The following is a 20,685-nucleotide window of genomic DNA, read 5'->3' on the forward strand; positions in this document are numbered from 1 at the left end:
CATGTGGTTTTGGAACCCCAGGAGTCTTGCTATGCCATGATTAGTTTTGTTACTGGAGGAAGTCTAGTGAGGAAGAGGAAGAGAGAGGGAGAAATGTTAGGGGAGTGAGGGTCTGCCTCTCTCTTGCTATTGTTTGGACACAGTTCCTCTCACGCTGCAATGACCACAGACAGGGCGTGGCTGAGGGAGGCCAAGCAGGGAATATGAGGAGGGGAGGGGGTAAGGTATTCGGGTGGTGATGGATACAGGGGGAAGGTTAGAGTATATTGCATACTTTCTCTGCATGTGGACAGCGAACAGGAAGGCGGGTGGTCCCTGGTGAACGTTACAGTAAAAGAAAGAGAAAGAGCTGGAGTGGGTGGGATTTTACCCCAGCAGTTTGGCGCTCTGTTCCCAGCCCTGCTCATGTGCACGATGAAGTAATGAGAGACTCGGGGCCTCTGGCAAACTCAGGCCAGATGGGGAGAGGATACTTCACCACAATTACTCTGCAGCAGAGAGCATTAAAGCCAGTGCAGCTTTTCCTCTCTACAGAGAAAAGATAATCACTGGGAGAATAATTAATCAACACTGTTTTTCAGCACTCTTCACAGCAATTTGTCTTTAAAGGTTTCGTCAGTGGTATCGTCCTCTATCCCTGAATTTTGTTTAGAGTGTGTATATATTAGTGTGTATATATTGTTTGTTTTGTGTTGTGGTTTGTTTTGTATGTGTAAGTGCATTGTGAGCAGTGATGGTCCAAAGCAAAATGCCTAATATGTGTCCTCATAACTGTCAAATGAAGCTGATTCTGATTTTGATACAGTATCCGAGTATGCTCAATAGCACCTATGAAAGGGTTGAAGAGGATCAGCTGGTTATCAAAAGTATTTTTTGCAAAATCTAAATTCCCATTTGAAACTTTACTTTAAAGAATACTTTCAATGTTTCTTAACATACTAAAGAAAAAGAAAAAAAGGACAAAACTAGGGTACATTTAGCTTAATAAATAAAAACTTTTGCAAGCAAGAGGGGAAAATCCAAGGCACTCTTAATTCTGATTACGATAAAAAAAAAAAAAAAAAAAAAAACGTTAACATTAATGGCTGAGACCCATGCATGAGATAATAGAAACACCAGTCTTCTCAATAATCTGACAATTCCATAACGGCCATTAGTGATAAACATTTGTTTGTCAAAAATCATGTTTTTCTGTGATATGAATGATGATTGTTAATGCTAGCCTCTGCCATTGTCACCAATGAGAAAAGGCCAGTTTCAGGCAAGAATCAGAGCTGTGGCAAATTCAAAACACTTTGTCAGGGCGATTGGGAATCAAACACACAGCCATAGTTGCCAAAAACATCAAAATTGACCCTAAGTCTGAAAGTGAATGATTGAAACTGCAAAATGTTTCACCAGGTTTCTAAAAAGCATAGTCTTTAGCCTCCCCCAACAGAATTTGATGCTTTGAATTTTCTCACCAAAATTCTCCTTGTGAGTAGACCTCCTACTAGGTTTTCTATCTTTTCTACCTTTAGTATTCTATCAATGAACCAGATATTTTAGAACACAGGTGCTAATTTTTTGTTCCACCTGGAGAATTGAATCCCCATCCTAGTCCCGTAAGTGCTCCTTTCAACTGCAAATTGCCAAACAATGTCTATGCCGAAAATTCCTCTCACTTTGTAAAGCTACGGTCCAAACCTTGAGCCCCTTTTTTACCGTGACCGTGATCGACTGCAACGCTCTGGGATAAGTAAAAATGTATCATCCATCCGCTTTTGGTGACTGTATGAGTCACGAAAAGCTGTCTCATCTTGTGTTTTAGAAAGGTTTATAGATTAGTGTTGGCAGATTTCCATGAGTTTGTTATGAGCCCTTTCTAACAGCCCAACGGCAGAGCACCAATCTACCAAGAGGATAACCGTATTAATAATGTAATATCCCATAAGGTGAGCTAACATTGATTTTAAAGGGCAAAGTATTTTCATACAGCCTCTGTTCCCTGAGACTAATTAAGTGCAAGCTGGATATTTTTCCTCACAAGTCAGATGGTCATAAGATATGGCAGCAATGCAATCAATTGGCACTGACACATCAGTGTCATTTAGGAATGTTAAACAAGGCTTTGACAACAATTTGATGAATTAAGAGGAAGGGCTACAACTGAGGGAGTTTCATCACCCCAACATCACTGCCAATGGCTTGATAAAAGGAGGCAGGTAATATATCTAAAGACCTTTCCATTGAATCTACTGTACTCTAAAACAAAGATGTGATGTAAATAAACAATATCTTGGAAAGTGATATATGCTTTAAAATATTACACAACATTTACAAAAGCAAAAAGCTTAATTAAGTTAATCCTGATGCACGGTGTAGGGGCTAAAAGTTTTGGATGATTCTTTTGTTCATTGGGAACCGCAGGCTGAAGTGCTGTGTTTATAGAATTATCTGTCAGAGATGAAGTTATTGAAGATCTACAGGGAAACAGTAAAAATCCTGATATTTTGGCATGGTATAATATCTTTACAGGAAGTAGGTTCACGCATATTAAAAAACCTTGTCTGTGCAGCTGCTTTGATCCTGCACAGGGCAGCGTCAACAAACGGACTAACAAACAGCCTGGCCGTGAGAGGTTTACACACCTAAAGAACATTTAATCTCCCTAAGCCACTGCATGCTAATGCTGGCTCATCACACACCAAACTGTCTAACCTCTTTGATCTCTTAGACAAATCATCTTAAACTTAAAATCTTAAAAGCAGTTCTCAGGCTCATCCTTCTTTATGCAGGTAATGTGAGGGCTCTGCTGTGTTGGTGGAGGACTGTGGGGCTGTGTTTGGTTTGATTAGTCACCTGACTGCTGGCCTGGCCTCTGGGAACAGGAAGTATGACATCACTGACATTCAGGAATGTGGGAATGTCAGGCTGCCTTTACCACTGCTGGAATGAAACAGAGAGCACGCATGATGGACACAACACATAACTCACTGCAGTTGAGTTATTCCAACTTTAAAGATTAAATACTAAGGCCCAAGTTTTCAGACCATTTCAGCCCTGTGGAAGAAAAAATGCTACCCCTCAAATGAGGTTAACACAGCAGCGTTGTCCAGCAAAAAAGTAGAACCTGGCATAACCTTTGCCATAGCGTAATGCAGATTTTGTTTTGCACACCACAAACATAACTAAACAGTAATGGAGCACACTTAATTCTTGATGAGGCCACCGGAGAAAAAGGAGCAGCAACCATCTCTAATTTTCTCAAATAACCATTTAATCACAGCCATTGTTGTTGTGTTCACTGTGTGCTGCTGACCTTTAACCAAATCCTGATTAACTGCCCCCACTGTTCATGTGCACAAAGGGGTGTTAAATCAATTTAGTATTACACTTTCAGAAAGTTGGGGGACTTGAAAGAAACAGTTAAAAAAATTCATGTTCATAGCCAACGCAGTGAAGGCACGTATGGATTAAACTCCAAATGTGCTGTCTCCAACAGTTCCCTCAATACAACTTGATGGCAAAATGCATCTCTAAGATGTCATCGTTTTGAAATCATTGTTGTTTTCTCAGACCTTATACAGGGTTAGGGTTGCATCATGTGTGAAATTAAGTTCCCCTTTAATTGAATCTTGAAGACAAATTAATGCATTAATTCCTGAGAATGTGCACAACCAAGACTCTGACGAAACGCTGTATGAACATGATTCACATGCCAACACAGAGCTAAAAACAAGTACATCAGCGCTCTAAAACCACATTTCACACAGATCAGCCCTTAGGGCCAGCAGAAGACATTAGGAATCACATGCTGCTCAACTACATAGGCTCAACACAGGGAGTCATTTAATGGACGATGAGACCAGGCCCAGTTGGGTATGATCTCAACAACGCCCATGCTTCTAAACACATCCAAGGCAGATACAGAACACAGACACCACGAGGCCAAAGACCTGAAACATGAGGTCTTTTTTAGTGGCATCTTTTACTATTTCCACAAGCCAAACGTTTTTTACATGCAGGCAATGAAATACTACCTACATTTGTCAGGTAATTTTATATTCTGACAGTTTTGTGTGTCATGTCTAGTTAGTTGCTCAATAATTTGATTTCAACAGGCAAAGGGTAATAAACGAACAAGATCCCAGAGACTTACTCCCATACCAGCTATATGTCAGCTATATAAAAGTAGTTAACAGAATCTGTCATAAGAAGGTTTAATTAGACACAGGCCATCGTCTTACACAAGCTGAACATTAAATAGTTCTAAACATAAGAAAAGCGTCATTAGGCATGCAACAACTTAATATAAAGCAATATTTATTATTCTTATTCTATTAAGTGCTATTAGAAAACACGTCATTGCACGACATTAAGCCAAAACTTCCCATGAAAACTTCAGTTTAAAGCTCATTCCTCATCCATCACATCTCTTCCCCAGCAGTGGCAGTGCAATGGTGTCGGCAGCCCTCGTCAGAGATGTTGGCATACAGTTTCTGGGCCAAAAGCTCAGTTTGAGACTCCTTGCCAGACTTGGGAAGAGAGCGGAGAAGGAGCCAGAGCTGAAAGGAGTGCAGCCCCAGAGGAGCCCAGCCGCTGCCTGGGAAACCAAACCTGTACCGGCTATGGCCCACGCTCTCTAACCCTGGCCCCTCCCGTCTATAACAACACTCAGTGTGTCCCTTGTTCTCTTTCTTTTCAATCTGATCCCTTTCCCAATGTCATTCTGGTGTGGACTTTGGGGAAAAATAAGTCAGTGGAGGAAGGGTGGAATGATATTAGTCACCCTGCTGCACATTCCCCAAATACTTTCCACTGTTGATTTCAAAACATTCACACATGTTCATGTTCTCACTGTCACACACACACACAAACACACACACAAACACACAAACACACGCACACACACATCCACAAACATGTACATGCTGTGACACTCACCCCGATAGTGGAGGCTGTCATCGTGGTGATTGTACTTGTGGTGGTTCTCCAAGGCAGGGGGGCTGCTGGCACCCAGCTCCGCCAGTCTACGGCTGGTGGCGGAAAGCTCAGAGCGGAGGTTGGTCACTTCCTGGCTGGCGGACTGGATGGCCCCATCAATCCTCTGTGCCAGCTGTTTGTTGTCTTCCATCATTTTAAGAATTTTCCCCTGAGGACCAAATCCACACAGAGCAGCATGATGTCAAGCGGAGCATTAGAGGGGGTGAAGCTTCCTCCTCCTCTTGTCCCCCTCTTCTCCTCCTCCTCCACCACCTGGGCTTCTTCTCTCACAGTTTACTTCATACATATAAAAAAGAAAAGCCAAACGCCGGTCCCTTTTCTGTTCTCCGCTGAGAGGATGTCTACCTGTTACTGCACAAAGAATAACATCTGTGTGGCCAAGCACCATGCAGTCAGAGAAAACATGTGTGTGTCAGTTGGTGTGTGTGTGCAGGGTAAAGTAGAGCAAGATAGGGAGTGTGGGAGAAAGAGAGAAAGAGGGACCGTGAGCGACAGCAGAGAAAGAAAAAATACAGAAGAGGAAAAGAAATTTAGCTTAACGGGCAGAGTGGAAAGTGAGTGCTCCCGCAGAGGAGAATGTGCTGTGAGCAGCTGCTCTCAGAGAGGACCCAGCACACACTGAGATGACATGCAGCCTTTTAAATGGATTGTACCATGTGCTGGAGGACCAGGGGAGAGGTGGGGGGGGGATGCAGTTGGACTGAGCTGCTCTCCAGTAACTCTCTAACTACAGAGCGTGTTGTGTATCACACACCCTATGGAGTCTGTAATGAGGAGCAATCGGGTCTGTAATAGGGGAAAAAGTACAGATTGTTTCTCTTCACTTTTTCTCTCTCCATGTCCCTGGCAGCAGTATTGAACCCTTTGACAAGCACTTGTCAAGCCCTCTATATCTTTACAGTCCTGCTCCCATTCTCCCTTCCTCCCTCTCACTAACACACCCGCTGTCTTTTTGTCTCTCCCACCCCCTCTTTTTTCATTCCATTATATATTCATCTCTTTGTCCTGGGAAAGCTCACCCCCACATCGTTGGAAGGGGAAGGGGGCTGGCTCAAGGCATCCAATGGGAAAACATTTCAACTCTGGGAGCAAATTTAGCAGAGGGCAGAGGCACAGCCCTCTAATGGGCTAAACACAAAGGGGAGAGGCCCAGAGAATTACAATCGAGCTGTGGCGAGAACATAGTGGAGCTTTACTTCTTTGATCAAAAACAGTGTAAAGGATTATATTTCAGCTTTTCCATGGGCCCAGTAAACAAACATCATCGCCATCTATTCGTATCTCTAGCAGCTGTAAAATTCCATCATACGCACAAAAGGTTAGACAGGGGTGTGGGGGGGGGGGGGTGTAAGTCATTCATTTTAACTTAAAACAATCCCAGATATTGCTGAGCAATCACAACTTGGAATCTGCATTTGACATTTCATTTCCCAAGTAAGAAAACACATCCTGTCTCTGGCAAGAAACTGAGGCTGATGAGTGATACATCACTGAGACGCTGTCATCTGAGGCTCGGGCGATAACGGCTCAATGCTCATTAGTATTCACACAATGACAGAAAGACAAGTAAAGATGGAACTGCAAGCCTGCGAGACTAATGACCGAGCGGTAGACACAACTTGTTGGTTACACTGCTAGTTTGGTCCTGGCCTTATGATGAATTCCGCCCAATGACGTGTTACAGATCAGATCATGTCTATGACTTTCACGGGCCCATCAGTGGGGCCCCTTGGAGAATATTACAACTGGCCTGCCTCAACTTATCAGCTCCTGTACTCTCTACAGTTTTCTTGTGTGATAAAGCAGTGTTTGTGGTGAGACATACTGTATACCGAATTTTCAGAATATTTACTTTACAATGTCTTTGCTAGAGTGATATAGAATAAAATAGGCTGTCCACGAGAAAGGACATTCATTCCCCCAAAATATGCTTTGATAAAAGTAGTTCAAACGCCTCTATTGTCGTGGCTGCATGGTTAAAACAAGGCCAACATGTATCAATCAGTTCTTCCTCGGGTTCAAACAATCATACACAGACAAGTGGATAGTATAAGCAAGGGGTTCATGACGATATACTGTACTCAAGTAGATTTTTCAAATATTTTTACTTTACTATACTATTTATTTTGTGCCAACTTTTTACTTTCTACTTCTTACATTTTACACAATTGGCTCATTACTTTAGTTTCAAATAAATTCAGTAGTCACCGTTATTATTTTTTGCGGTCATACAAATTAAATCTAATTGGATGAGAATATATGTTGCAAAAGTGCACCACTACAAGACCACTCCACCGATTCATTCACAGGAAATCAGTGCGGCTTGATGGCGGTAATGTTAGCATAGTAGTATGGACGGCAACGTGACTGGAAATGAAGAAAATGGAGCAATTCGGCAGACAAGAGCGCAAAGTATTCCCAGTCATCTTCTGCCTTATCTGAGAGAGATGGTTGAGATAGTAAGCATCAAGAATGACTCTTGGCTAATGTGCTGCAATTGTGCCAACCGAAACCCCTCAAACTGCTGGCTATCAAGAATTCACCATTGAATTTGAAAAAAACACATAGTAAATAGTAAGGTAAATGCACCTTTTTGTTGTTATCAAAAGCTATTTGTTGTTTGTTTCAGCATTAAGTTCCCGTTAATGGTCAGTTACATTTGTTCTCTTGCTAGCAATGGACGATGCCTTGGTTCGCTAGTATGTAGTTAGACAGTCTCTGTCACAATAATCATGTATGTGATGTTTTAGGCAGAGCTGCACCAATCACATTGGTTAATCTGATACAGGCGGGCCAGAGACGAGCTAAGCAGATGAAGGCGGTTTAATCTACCAGTTAGCACTGCTGGTAGCTAAGCATATGGGGCTCTGGATACGTCACCCCGTGTGTTGTTGTGATTGGTCGTAGTGTTATCCAATTGTGTGCAGTGAGATTTTTAAATGCATGCTTGGTGCCGCAAGAGGGGCGACTTTCATAACTCAATGTCAGACCCTTAATCTTTTGGATTCAGGTCTGGATTTCAAGAGTTTTTTTTTTATGTCCACTAAAGTTTCTCAGCTTGCACTCTGGTAACATTTGTGTGGTCCAGGTAGCTTTGCTATTTTTGCTACTTTTACTTTTATACTTATATAAATTTTCAAGCCTGTGTTACATTTACTTGAGTAAAGAAGTTAAATCAGTACTTATACTTTTACCAGAGTATTTTGAAACAAACATTGGTACTTCTACTTGAGTATGGAAAGTGAGAACTTTTGCCATCTCTGGGTTTATGCTAACTGAACTTTTAATCTCAACTGTCAGAGATACCATACACAGAAATATACAGAAAACCATACACTATAAAAAAAGTGTTGAAAGGATTAGTCAATAGTCATAGTCAATGAATTATTCGGGCAATAGACTAATATACTAACTTTATATATTTAATTGTCATAAGGCTGAAGGTGAAATGAATGGTTGGCCCCTGTAGTCTACATGTTGATGTGTCCTTGGGCAAGAGACTGAACCCCAAATTTCTCCTGTGTGTGCGTGCGTGCTTGGGTGTGTGATTGTATGTTTTTGGCACATGGTAAGCAGGTGGCACCTTGCATGTTAGCCTTTGTCACCGGTGTATGGATGTGAGTGTGAATGGGTGAATGCTGGCTTGTATTCTAAAGCACTTTGAGTGGTCGCTAAAGATTGGTTAATGGCAATTATTTTATGACTGCATTTCGATTAGATTCCACTTTATTGTCATTATGCAGTGTACAAGTACAAACACAGCGAAATGCAGTTTGCGTACAACCAGAAGTGCAAAAAAAGCAGAAATGTGCAATGCAATGCAAAAGTTTAGACAGGTGGTGCATAGGCAGGACAGAAATATATAGCAGTGTTATAAGAGAAGAATAAATATGGCCATGTGATTAGAACAATGTTTGAACAACATGTACAGAAATGTGCAATGTTGCAGCAGTGACATTATACTGGTAGTAAGAAACAAAAAACAAAATATAAATAAAAAAAAATATGGATGTACTGAATGAACCATGTAGACAGATATGTACATCTATCTGCAGTGGGGTAGCATCATAAGAGTGGTAGGAATAAGTGTATGTGCTTTTTCAAAGTATTGGACAAATAACATTTTTAACCTAATCATGGTGTTAGGTGATCAGTCAGGGGACAACCAACGTTATTTGAATAAGGATTCATCCTCTGGGCAACATAAATAACTGTACCACAATTCATGTCAATCCATTCAAAAATGTCAACCTGCTGGTGGCACCACATGAAATGTTATCACAAGGTATGTATATGATTCATCCTACGGAGACAATAAATGCCTTTATAATAAAATGTCATGGTAATCCATCCAAGAGCTATCCAGATATTTCAGTTTGTTTGTTTTTCCTGCTTTTTCAATCTGTCCTCTTTCTGTCTCTAGCCTCTGTATCATTTTATCTTTTTGTAACATCTATCAACATCTGTGCTCAAAACCAATGATTTGCAAACAGAACAATTATTACAGTAGGTTTTGTGAAAAGACATTCACCGGAACTGGCATTTTTGATCACATGACATGTTAGCAGATCATTATCACCGTCTAGACAGTCACATCACTGTCCCCGATTAGTGCACTGGCCCTGATTTGTAGCTGATTAGCAAAGGACAAGCACGATGTGTAGCACAAGGCAGGAAGGAGTGTCATCTCCACTTCTAGCTTTACACAGAAGGGTCAAATAATTCCAACACAACTGGTTTTGTTAAAGAATGTGACAGCTAAGTCTTCTTTCATATGAAACCCCACAACAACAGGCTGCTCTGAGCAATGTGAGGGCTTTCATATGCTCAACTGTGGAATGCAAGGAAATGAATGACTTTGGGGTCAAGGGTCGTGAAATGTCCCAGATACACATCAATAACCATAAGTGCGTTGTGTCCATTACAAATAAAGTCCTCCTGTCTCTACAGCATGACTGAAAGTGTATATGGCCATGGCAGAGACCTTCAACCAGGGCAGGAACTGGGTTAACTCCCTTGAATAACCAGTCATCGCACCAGTGTTTCTATGGATTTGTTTCACTTTTCCAAACTTGGCCAAGTGTTTGTGTTGTTAGTTTGCTCACTTGTTTGATGCATTCTAATGCGAAGTTTAATTAAGTGTGCCAACGGTGTGCAGTTAAAAAGAGGTATTGATAAACAGTCACCATGTCTGTCTGCCCGGGTTAATTGAATATCGACTAATCCTCCGCACACTGGAATGCTTTCCATTTTTGCCCAATAGCAAAGTGATATAATGCCCCGCTCAACTATTTATACAGGTCTTATCAGATGCCCTGGGAAAACATTCACTTCACTCCACTAGACCTAGTAATGTCCATCAAATGCTATGAGAAAAAGAAAGTTTTGTAATAGTATATATTACAGTAATATTGTAGTAATGTGCCTGTTAGCATGTGTGAGTGTGGTATAGTTTCATGTGTGAAAGGGAGGAGCTAGGAAAGGTGTAGAATTGAGAAATAGAAGAAATATATTCAAAAAATTGTGTTACAAGGTGTGCAGATTCACCAGGATGATGTGTTCATCACTCCATTCCTATAAGCGCCCTTTAAGCCATGAAGAACTTGGCTACCATGTTTCATAGATTCATTTCCGCCTAGGTGTCGATGTAAAAACAGGAAGATCCATCAGAGGGAAAACTTGACTCAGAAATGTGTTGGCCAGAAAGGTGTTGGCCAACAACTCTTCCCACATAGCTTCCTGGTGGCACACAGTGCAGGATTAAGATTTTCACATTTGGTCATTCAGTGAGGAGTGTATTGTTGACATCAGGATATGTGGCTTCTGTTTCCAGATAGTCTGAAGGGAAACTCCCATTGGTGAGCGCACACACTGCAGGGGTGAAATGCACAGTAACATCTCAAGTTGTGTGGCTGTCCTTTGGGACTGAAGGTGTGACACATGAGTGTCAGGACAGAACACCTAACTTAGCCACTTGCAACTAACGCCACAATGTCATGACTGTGCAATGAGCAAGGAAGCCAGAAAAGTGTGCCTTGCATTTGCATCTGCATGTCCACTTTATCCTTATGCCACTGTATCACATCAATGGCGGAATTGTCAGCAACAGTGGCAATGAAGTCTGTAATTGCTCTTGTACAATAAATAATTTTAATTTGATTTCCAAAAGAAAACTCCTAATTTATGAATAGAGCAGATATGAAATTAAAATATTTGGGGTTCATTCCATGGTTAAGTAATAACAGTCCTGTTTGCTAAATTGTTACTGAGAATGACCAAATAAACGAGGCCCCTGAAACGCACAACAAGCATTTCTAGAGGGCTTTTTTACAGGACACTGGTAACATTATTTCTTCTGAAAAACTGCATATTTCAGATAGATATTTAGAAAGTAGGTTCCAGTCTCCATATACAGAAGCGCTCTGAATCGCACCCTTCACAAGCAGCAGCTCTGAATTTCTAAATCTCTATGTCAAAATGTCCAGTCTGGTGGCAACTGAAAAAAACAGCAGGATTTAGGACAAAAGCTGTCTCAGTACACCGCACACTGTCCGTCATCATCAAAGAGAACAAGAGTTTTGACTCTTTACTTGTAGACAGGTTAATTGTCATCGCATTTGGATCACACTTTTGTCTGTTCACCATCAGTGTAGCGTGTGTTTGTTTGTGTAAACTGAGTAAAAAAAAAAAAAAGTTGAGTCAAGGTTTCCTTACAAACGGTACAAATTAAAAAGTGTTTTCTGCACCACTACTTCTTGTTGTCTTTTGACAACATTTGTGGAAAACAAGACCCTTTGATGTTTATATATGGCACCACTTTCACACAGCAATAATCATGCACAAAAAACATGTTTGTGCATGTACTAACGTGGTGATTGATTTTTTTATATATTAAAGAACATTTACTGATGCAACATTAAAAAAAGATCATCAAGCATGCATTACATGATAGTGAGTGAACAGCAAAAAGCTATAGAAAGCTGAGTCTATGTCACTTACAGTTCACTGCTTTAAGTATTCACACAGAATGCAGATTTATCAAATGCTAATGTCACAGCTGGAGAAAAAAAAATGGGTATTTATGTCTGTGCAAGTGATGGGGAGAAAAAGCCTTTGCCCCGAGTGGTGACACACAGGGACAGAGAGGCATTGATGGAGTAAACAGTGAATAGCAGGGTGCGGAAATTCAACTCTTTCTCTTCATCTGTGTTGTTTTGTTTCTCTTTTTAACTCTCTCGCTCCACTAGCTTTCTAGTTAGTTACTTGTTAGTTTCATTGACAATATTGTCAATAAATGTGATGTTTATGTGATGTTGTGGACAACAATGTCACATGGTAAATTAAAGCAACTTTAATCAGTATTTCTATATGAACAATCAATCACATAATGTGTCTCCTCAGTAACTCACTACTACTCTCACCCCTCTCATCAGTGTTGTCTTTCAGCCAGAGCAGGCAGCTGTGCTGTAAGCACGTACAGCACAATACAGCAGACAAACAGACTGGCCGGTGAAAACTGTGGGAAGATTAGCTGCTAGAAAAGCAAGATATTTCCTTTAGGAGTAGGTAGAGACCAAAACAGAGCTACAGTGAAAGTGGAGTAAATATTGGACCTACATTTGCCAGGTGGCCAGAAGCATGACTCCAAATGAATGTTACATGTTGTTTGTGGTTGTGTAAATGCACAACTGTTTGATAACAAGTACACCTTAAAAACTTCATTTGGTGATATGTTAGTGTTTTCACTGCAGCATTTAGTATTCTAACTGCAGTTAGCTAGAACGGTTTGCCGTGCACATTTGTGGTGTCTCCTACTTGTCTACAATGCCGCCCTGAAGGTTAAAGCTCAGGATGTAAAGGATCACTTATGATCTGAATATCTTTGCATTTACTTAATTCTGGCTTAGTTGCATTTGAGGTTTTGCTCAAATGTTTGCTATCAAATGCACCCAACAGTACAGTCAGCTTCTGACGACGCTATATGCATTACGATCTTAAATCACCAAATGCTCGCTCAATCCGTCAGCAGGGTGCTATCAACATGTTGTTGAACAGTAAAAAGCAGCAGCTCCACTCCTTCTCTGCGGCTTGAACTCTTGCAGAGAGCTAAACTCCCTTCCCTTACGCTGGCCCTACGGAGGCTGAGATAAGACCTCAAGTGAAGCACCTATAATCGGTTGTCAAGCTCAGCACGTCTGTCACCCAAAGTCCTCCCCAAGTTCCACTCCAACGCCTTGCAGCCATGTCCTTCCCCCATCTGATAGTCTGGTAATAATAAACAGCTTGACAGCCTGTCCACTTGGAGATAACGGTCGACAGGGTTGCGGATGAAACGTGGTGCCAGAGGCCTTGATGAGGCTCAAGATAAAGGCTTGTCTGCACTCTAGGGGAATAGAAAGGGAGGGAAAAAGGCTTAGTTATGATGACAAGACCTGAGGGAGGGGAAATATACGTCACATTATGATGAGGAAAAAAAACTGTGGAAAACGACATTTCTTCACTGTATCAGATGCCTTCTATCCACAAAGACCCATTTTGCAACATAGCGCATTCCCCCCTCTACCTCACTTCTGCTCCCTGCTGGTCTGTCATTGCCTCTTCTCCCAGTGGTGCCCTGCATTGCCAGTCCTCAGCCCATTATGTTGGCTCAATTCCACTCTGCCACAGTCATACTTTTGTTTTCAACACGTGCTGTAGAGCTGGATGTTGCAGTCCTTTCTAATGACACGCAGATCACGGTGAGATCACAAACAGAGCCGGCATCGATTCAAAACGTGCATGTTTTGCACATAGCGTTACACACTCAGCTACTTTTCTGCTGTCTAATTGAGTTCCTCACCCCTTTCTTTGCCCTCCGCTCTCTTCTGCAGGAGGCACAGTTACACAGCTATGTTGAGCAAATAAAATATGTGCCTATAGCTCACAGGAAAGATGGGAAAGATAGCTAACAGTGTTCAATCAATCAACATAATTAAAGTGTCATTTGAATGAATCCAAGTTAAATGAAATCGTTGGAGTTGCCAAAGGCTGCTTTATCAAAGTACTGATACTAAAAAAAAAAACAGGTTATAACTATTGACCAGCTGTTCAAAAGAGCAAAGCAGCTGTCTCTGGCTGATGCTACTAGAGGATATCTCTCAAGGTAAAACATTTTCTTACACAATGGAGAACCTCATTCATTGACAAACTCTCCACCATCCATCCATCTCTCTCCCTCTTTCTTTTCTCACAGCAGCAAAGTGATTTTCAGAGGGCAACTGCAGTGGAAATCACTCTGACAAAACTCTCCCTGTTGATTTATGATATACGTTTAGTTATTTATTGGCTAATAATGGCAGGCTGCTGAGAGCAGGTTAGTGAACACCTCCCAGGACAACTGGGCAAGCCTCAGATAAAGAGATGACGGGGCAGGACTGCTGTCTGGCTTCTTCTGTAAATAAAAGAGAGTTTGGGAGACACTTGTTTCCACGGTGAAATAATGAATCTCCAACTAGAAGAAAGGAAGATCACTTAAAGAAGAAGTTTGATGTTTTGGGAAATATATTTATTTGCTTTCTTGCTAAGATAATACCACTCTCATATCTGTGTGGTAAAAATGATGTTAGCAACCTGTTAGCTTAGCTTAGCTCAGCACAAAGAAACAGGGGGAAACAGCTAGCTTGGCTCCGTCCAAAAGTCCAGCAACTCTAAAGCTAAAAAATATACACAATACATCTCGACTGTTCGTATTAACTGCACAGGCAAGAGTGGTATTGGTCAAAGTGTTTATACCATGTATCAAACTATACCTTATAGTAACTAAAGCTAACAGCATTACCATCTGCCAAAAGGTATTTTCTGCACCAATGAACAACTCCCAGGTTAAATGTAGCACTGCAGGCAAATAACTGACAGATGTGTTTAAGGGGGAAAAGGCCATGCACTACTAAGGATAGATTTATCCATATCTGATGAAGAGCTGTTTGGGTACAGTGTGTTGATAAGCTTATTCTCTTGTTGGTGTGTGTAAAGGCACATCTGCAAAGCCTATTGATTGAGAGACTCATCTTACTATCATGTGTTTTCCCTCTAGAGGACAGTTCCAATGAATAGTAACACTAGAGACAATAATCCCCCATTGCCGCTTTATTGGTGTCCTTATTCAGCTACTTTGTATGCATGCCAATACACTGTATACTTCCAATTTCTTCTCTTCCAAGTGACATCCTCAGTCCGCTTCTTATTAAAAAATGTTTATTGCAGTCAGAAAGATAAAATGCCTGTCATTATTGCCTCAGTAATGTCTTTAAGTGCTACATTTTTTGCACAAGATGAGAAAAACAATTAAAATGTTTAAAAAATATATGACATAATAGAGTGAAAAAGTTTTTCATTGTTAAAGATAAAATAACAATTGTGTTGCACCGAGAGAATTCAAAATTGTTCCTAAGAACTACAAGTCGCTATGCACTGGGAAGTACTTTCTTTATATGCTGAAGCTAATACTACAAGATATGAAACTTGTAGGAACAAGTTGAAAAAAGAGCAACAAGGGAAGCGTAGAGAAAGATAAATAAGGAGAAATGGAAGGGCAGAGTGTGAGAGAGATGAGGTTGGAGCCAAAACGTGAAGTTGCAAAGTCATTTATTATATTTCAACATTTATCTCTGCTAGAGAGAGAGTCAAGTTATCAGAAAGACTAAATTGAAAGACATTCAAGCGTGCAGTGGGAGTCAGTAGAAGGAACACTAAAACCAGGCCGTTGCAAACTCTCTCAGTATTCCAGACTTAGCATACTATTCTGCACAGAGAGCCTTTCATGCACATATATGCACCACCCAAATCGACCCATCCACCCATCCACCCACCCACACACCCACACACACACACACACACACACGCACAAATGCACACGCAAACATTTCAAACATTAAAATGCAAACGCAATTAAACACAAGCCACAACAGTGCAGAATAAGTGCCAACCTGACAGCAGGACTTTGATTATTTTAATTAGGGCAATATGGCTGACTCATCCATGAATATAATTGAAGGAAAAGGAGGTTTGTTTTCCTGCCTGAAAACCTGTTAAAGACTGCAGTTAGAGGGTACGAGTACTTTACATATGCTTTAGTGCAAAAGGGCAAAGCACTTGTGCAAATGTGTTAGGATAGACAAACTGTGCTGATGAGATAGTTTTGTATTATGTCTTTTATTTAATGGCTCCAACTTATACTAATTGTAAATGTATGTGATTTAAATGTGTTTAATATGCTGGCTCCTGCAGGGGCTTGGAATTGCATTAATCTGCATGCTAAATTAGTTTGTCTGAATCCAAAACTTGTCTGGCTCAGGGAGTTGAGCTCTTGCAAGGGATTATAACAGGGCATTAACACTAAGATCCATGGCAAGCAAAACAATGAAATGTTTCTAAAAATTTTGCATGTGGGCAAACTAATTACCATAGTATCATTTTACAGTCATGCTGAACGATGAATATGCTCCAGAGCGTGTACCTAAGCAGTTTACTTGCAGACATGTCCTTGTGTGTTTATTGCCCTTGGTGTTCAAAGTGTTATGTGTATCTATTAAGACTTTGTGAGCACTTTGTATGTTCACGTGATGTCTGCTGCCTTGCAGTTTGTACATGTAATTCTGTCAGGAAGAGCAAAATGAAATGGAGACGAACAAAACGTCAGATTAATTAAAGCGGGAGTGAAGCAGGAAGGAGAAGGAAAAAAAGAGTATTTGTTGACCCACAATCAAAGGCACTTTGTTTACAAAGGATAACAATCACATTGGACTGCAATTCTTCAAGACCTGAAAGCCACCTTTCATGACACATGGCTTTGAAACCTCAATGGTCATCCCACTACTGCCTAAAGAGATACTGCATGACTAAACATCAATCACATATGAGGATGAGTGGCTGAAGAGTACAGTATAGTGCTCTTACACTTCCTCTTTCTGTCTTACCCTGCTAAAGTTAATTATAATCCAATGTGATGGAACACGCATTAAAGTATAATATACTGTTAAATGACACATAAATAAATGTTTGCATCTGCGTATCTGTGTAATATTCATAAAATTGCTGAGTTTCTGTTTAGGTTTTTCTTCCAAGTTATGTACCTGTACATTAACATCTATAAATTTTCTGTTCCACTAAAATGTTACTTTCTCCTATACTTACCTAACTAAACTACGGAACTGTTTTGCCATAGACGTTATGAAAGAAATGTAACCGCTGCCTGGATTATGTTTGTTCCAGTACAAGTGTCACCTTTTTGTACAGCACTGACTGAAGGCGTGGATGGTGGGTGTATAAAGTGTCTCCTCATTGTGTTGATGTAACGACCCCTCCCACTCTGCCTGCCTGCTAACAAGACCACGGTCATTCAAGCAGCTCTGTAAGGATGCACTCAGGCACAGAGCTGGAGCTTAATGAGCTAAACAACAGCACAATGACAATGCTAACAAGCTGATGTTTAGCAGGTCATTTTACAGGACAGGGTTGAAAGTATGCCATGATCTTGAACTGCAACAATGAATTTATCGTCAGAAAATGTATATGTCATTTATATGTTATGTGATATTTTGATACTCAATAACAATGACAAAAGTACTGGTTCCAGCTTCTCAGTGTGATGATTTTTAAGCTTTTCTTTTCTCTTATCACAGTGACAAAATCTGGCTGCGGAGAGACGGACAAACATATAGCCATCACCTGGCAAAGTACCAAAAACTGCAATGGTCCCTGCTGCAGAAAGCAGAACTGACAAACTGGAAACCTGCTGAGTCTAATTTTGCGGGGACCTGGGAAAGTTTTTGAAAACCTAAAAAGAAATATTGTAATAAAAATGTGAATGTCCAAACTGAAAAAATTGAAAAGATAAAATGTGTGTAACTTCTAATGACTTACACAGTACATTAAGTACTGTTTTGGAAGCTCAAAATACATATAGATCATACATCATTCATTATTATTGTTGAGTGAATTTAGACCTTGAATGTGACTCTGTAGGTGATTTACAATGCTCAACAGAAATGTTGAGCCTCACCATGCCTCCAAATAAAAACAATTATAGCTCTCCTTAAAAGCACCTGCTTGGCAGTTTATGTCAGGGTTGCAAAAGGACAAGTGTCACATTAAAATGTCTTCCGTGGAGTTCATTAAAATACCATCTGCTTACCCAAGGAAAATCACAAAGATTCATGACAGAGGAGAATTGCTCTCCAGGGAGTTGTGAAAAAAAATGTCAAGATTCAGTAATCTCGCAACAGCGATGCATGATTATGCATGCTGGTAGGCTTTTCAACTGAGATCCCTGGAAACACGTTCTCACTGAAGCAGTCAAACTGCAATAAGTAGAGCATCCAAGCCGAGCAAAGCACTGCAACAAGCCAGCATCACATGCTAACAAATTTATACTGAAAAACCATAGGAAAGCGTGAGAGGATTCAGAGTAGGAGTTGAGGAGAGCAATTGTAATCATGAATACTAACCAGGCTGGGAAAGAACAGAATAGCACATTAAGAGCATGATTCATTACACAAGAAGACGTAAACAGCACAATCAAACCGACTGCTTCCATTTTTAATAATAGGCTTATAGAAACATACTGAAATTAGTTTTTTTCCCATTACAAGCACTTGTGTTGGACATTTCTGATCCTATTTCCTGCATTTACACTTTGCCATGCTTGATTGGCAAATTCTTCCGTTTTAATATTTGTGGCCCTTTTATTCCTTTAGCATGTCATCTTGTTTCCAGGAAACGATGAGATGAGGTAGTGAAGTTTTAATAAATGAAATATATGGTAAATTGGTAAATTGAGTGGGGACCGTGTGGATTAGGGCCAAGTGAAGCACGATATGTTTATACATATATATCCAGCATCATGCATCCTAAGCACAAAATAAACACATTTAAACTAACTAAATATGAGAGACAGAGGGTGAATCCCCACAGATTTAATCATCTAAATCTGCATTTATACTTTATTTACTGTAGGGTCTCTACGGCTTTACCTTTTGACTGCTGTAGCACTGGATTTATTGAGTACCACCTGAATGAACTTACATTTCTACACTGGCTCTCACATTTACTCTTTACTGTACAATTAAGAACAATTAAGAAAAGGCGTTGAATAATTAATAATAAAGCTCAGAGCATGTTTCATGAATTTTAGCAGTTGGACTTAATCTGTGGGAGAACAGTGTGTTTGTATAATGACCACTTGGCGGCGTACTCTTCACAGGGCAGCAGAGCAGTGAATCACTGTGTCTGGACCCATAAGACACTGTAATGATGGGTAAAGGGGCATTTTTGAACACCAGTGGTGAGGTCTGGTGGTCTGTAACACCTGGACTTGCATGGTGGGATTACAACCAGCTGGCGCCTCTGTTTATTTTCATGACTCCAGATTACATTACCAGATTACAAGATTACAAACACACAATTACTATCAGAAGGGGCAAGCTCCATTAGCTAAATGATGGGATTTTAAGTAAAACTTCCAGAGCAAGATACTATAATAAAAAGTAAAGAAAGACTATATCTAAACACATCATATAGTGTTATATTTACTCTTAAAATCCTATGTTGTTAACTTTTTTATTTTTTTGTTTATTTATGTTTATATATATTTATACATATAATGTTTCAAATTTCAGGTTCCAACTAAAAATCATCTACAAACATTAGTTCTGCATTACATCATTAGTTGTTTTGGGATTTTTAGTTTTACATTTCTTTTTTAACAACGAAGAATGTGAATCTCATTCTGTAGAACAAACACTTGAACACTTAACTAACTTAATCACAACTACAAACCCTGCTACCTGCACAAAGGTGCATCACATTAGGATGTTTAAAAGTTAGAAGCACAACATGTAATCCTGAAACGAAATGAGCTACAAAACAGTGAAGTTATCATTGGCCAAATAAAGGCGCAACGATCAGATAAAAAAAACCTAAAAGTGTGAGTTTGTTAATAAAGGTGTGTGAAGCAGCTCTGGGCCAGATGCCTGCCTGGCCTGACTCCTCAGAGCCATTGCTTCTGGCAGAGAATCTGATGAAAGGATAATCATTTATATTTCCTGCACCACCTCCACAAGCTGTGGCGGCAGGGAGCATTTAAATCTTGTCTAAGGTCAACAGGGAACTCGGTGGCTTTGATAACAAGTATCCCATCTTTAATTCCACACTCTTATCGTCTCTGCAGAAAATTCAGCCTGAAATTCAGCACCGCAAAAATGCACACCCTTGCCTGAATGCTAAAGTATTGACTAATATATCAGTTTTTATTCTCTCTGAATATGTCAAAACAAAATTAAGTGGAAGGTGGGCACACATATCTGTGTGAAAATCTCTGAAGGAACTTTCAGCGGTGGCCAGAGAAAGTCACAGGAGGAAGCAAAGCTGCCTCTGCGCCGACCCAAGCCAATCCCAGACACTTATCCACATCAGCCAGAAACAAACAACCCCATAACAGAAGGGCTGCAATGAGCACAAACAGTATGTCACTCAAGCGGAGATTGGCAGGGAGAGAGGCATTTTTAACCACCCAAACTCCTCTGAAATTGAGGTGAACACCTTTGATCAGCAGAAAGATGCGTGTAGTGATCCGGATCAGCTTTGTGACAGTGCTCTGGGTTTCCATAGAAACATGTGTGCCCCGACCGATCTGGGAAGAACGCAGAGATGAACAAGTCTGCC

General features: G+C 40.5%; 1 protein-coding gene across 11 annotated transcripts in view; it reads right to left on the reverse strand.

The window, feature by feature from the left end:
* The window catches only part of kaznb (kazrin, periplakin interacting protein b), a 105,950-nt gene that overhangs the window by 56,679 nt on the left and 28,586 nt on the right, over nt 1-20,685 (reverse strand). For 10 of the 11 annotated variants that reach the window (XR_004656392.1, XR_004656393.1, XR_004656395.1 and 7 more), the window contains one exon: nt 4,927-5,134. Coding sequence is in view for 7 of the 11 variants with exons in the window: in XM_034869849.1 (XP_034725740.1) it covers nt 4,927-5,134 (208 nt within the window). In the remaining 4 variants the exon portion in view is untranslated. Of the gene's footprint in view, nt 1-4,926; nt 5,613-20,685 lie in introns of those variants that run through there. The other variant, XM_034869851.1, reaches the window with a different exon arrangement.

The sequence above is a fragment of the Etheostoma cragini genome, chromosome 4, assembly GCF_013103735.1.
Source record: "Etheostoma cragini isolate CJK2018 chromosome 4, CSU_Ecrag_1.0, whole genome shotgun sequence".
Lineage (NCBI taxonomy): Eukaryota > Metazoa > Chordata > Actinopteri > Perciformes > Percidae > Etheostoma > Etheostoma cragini.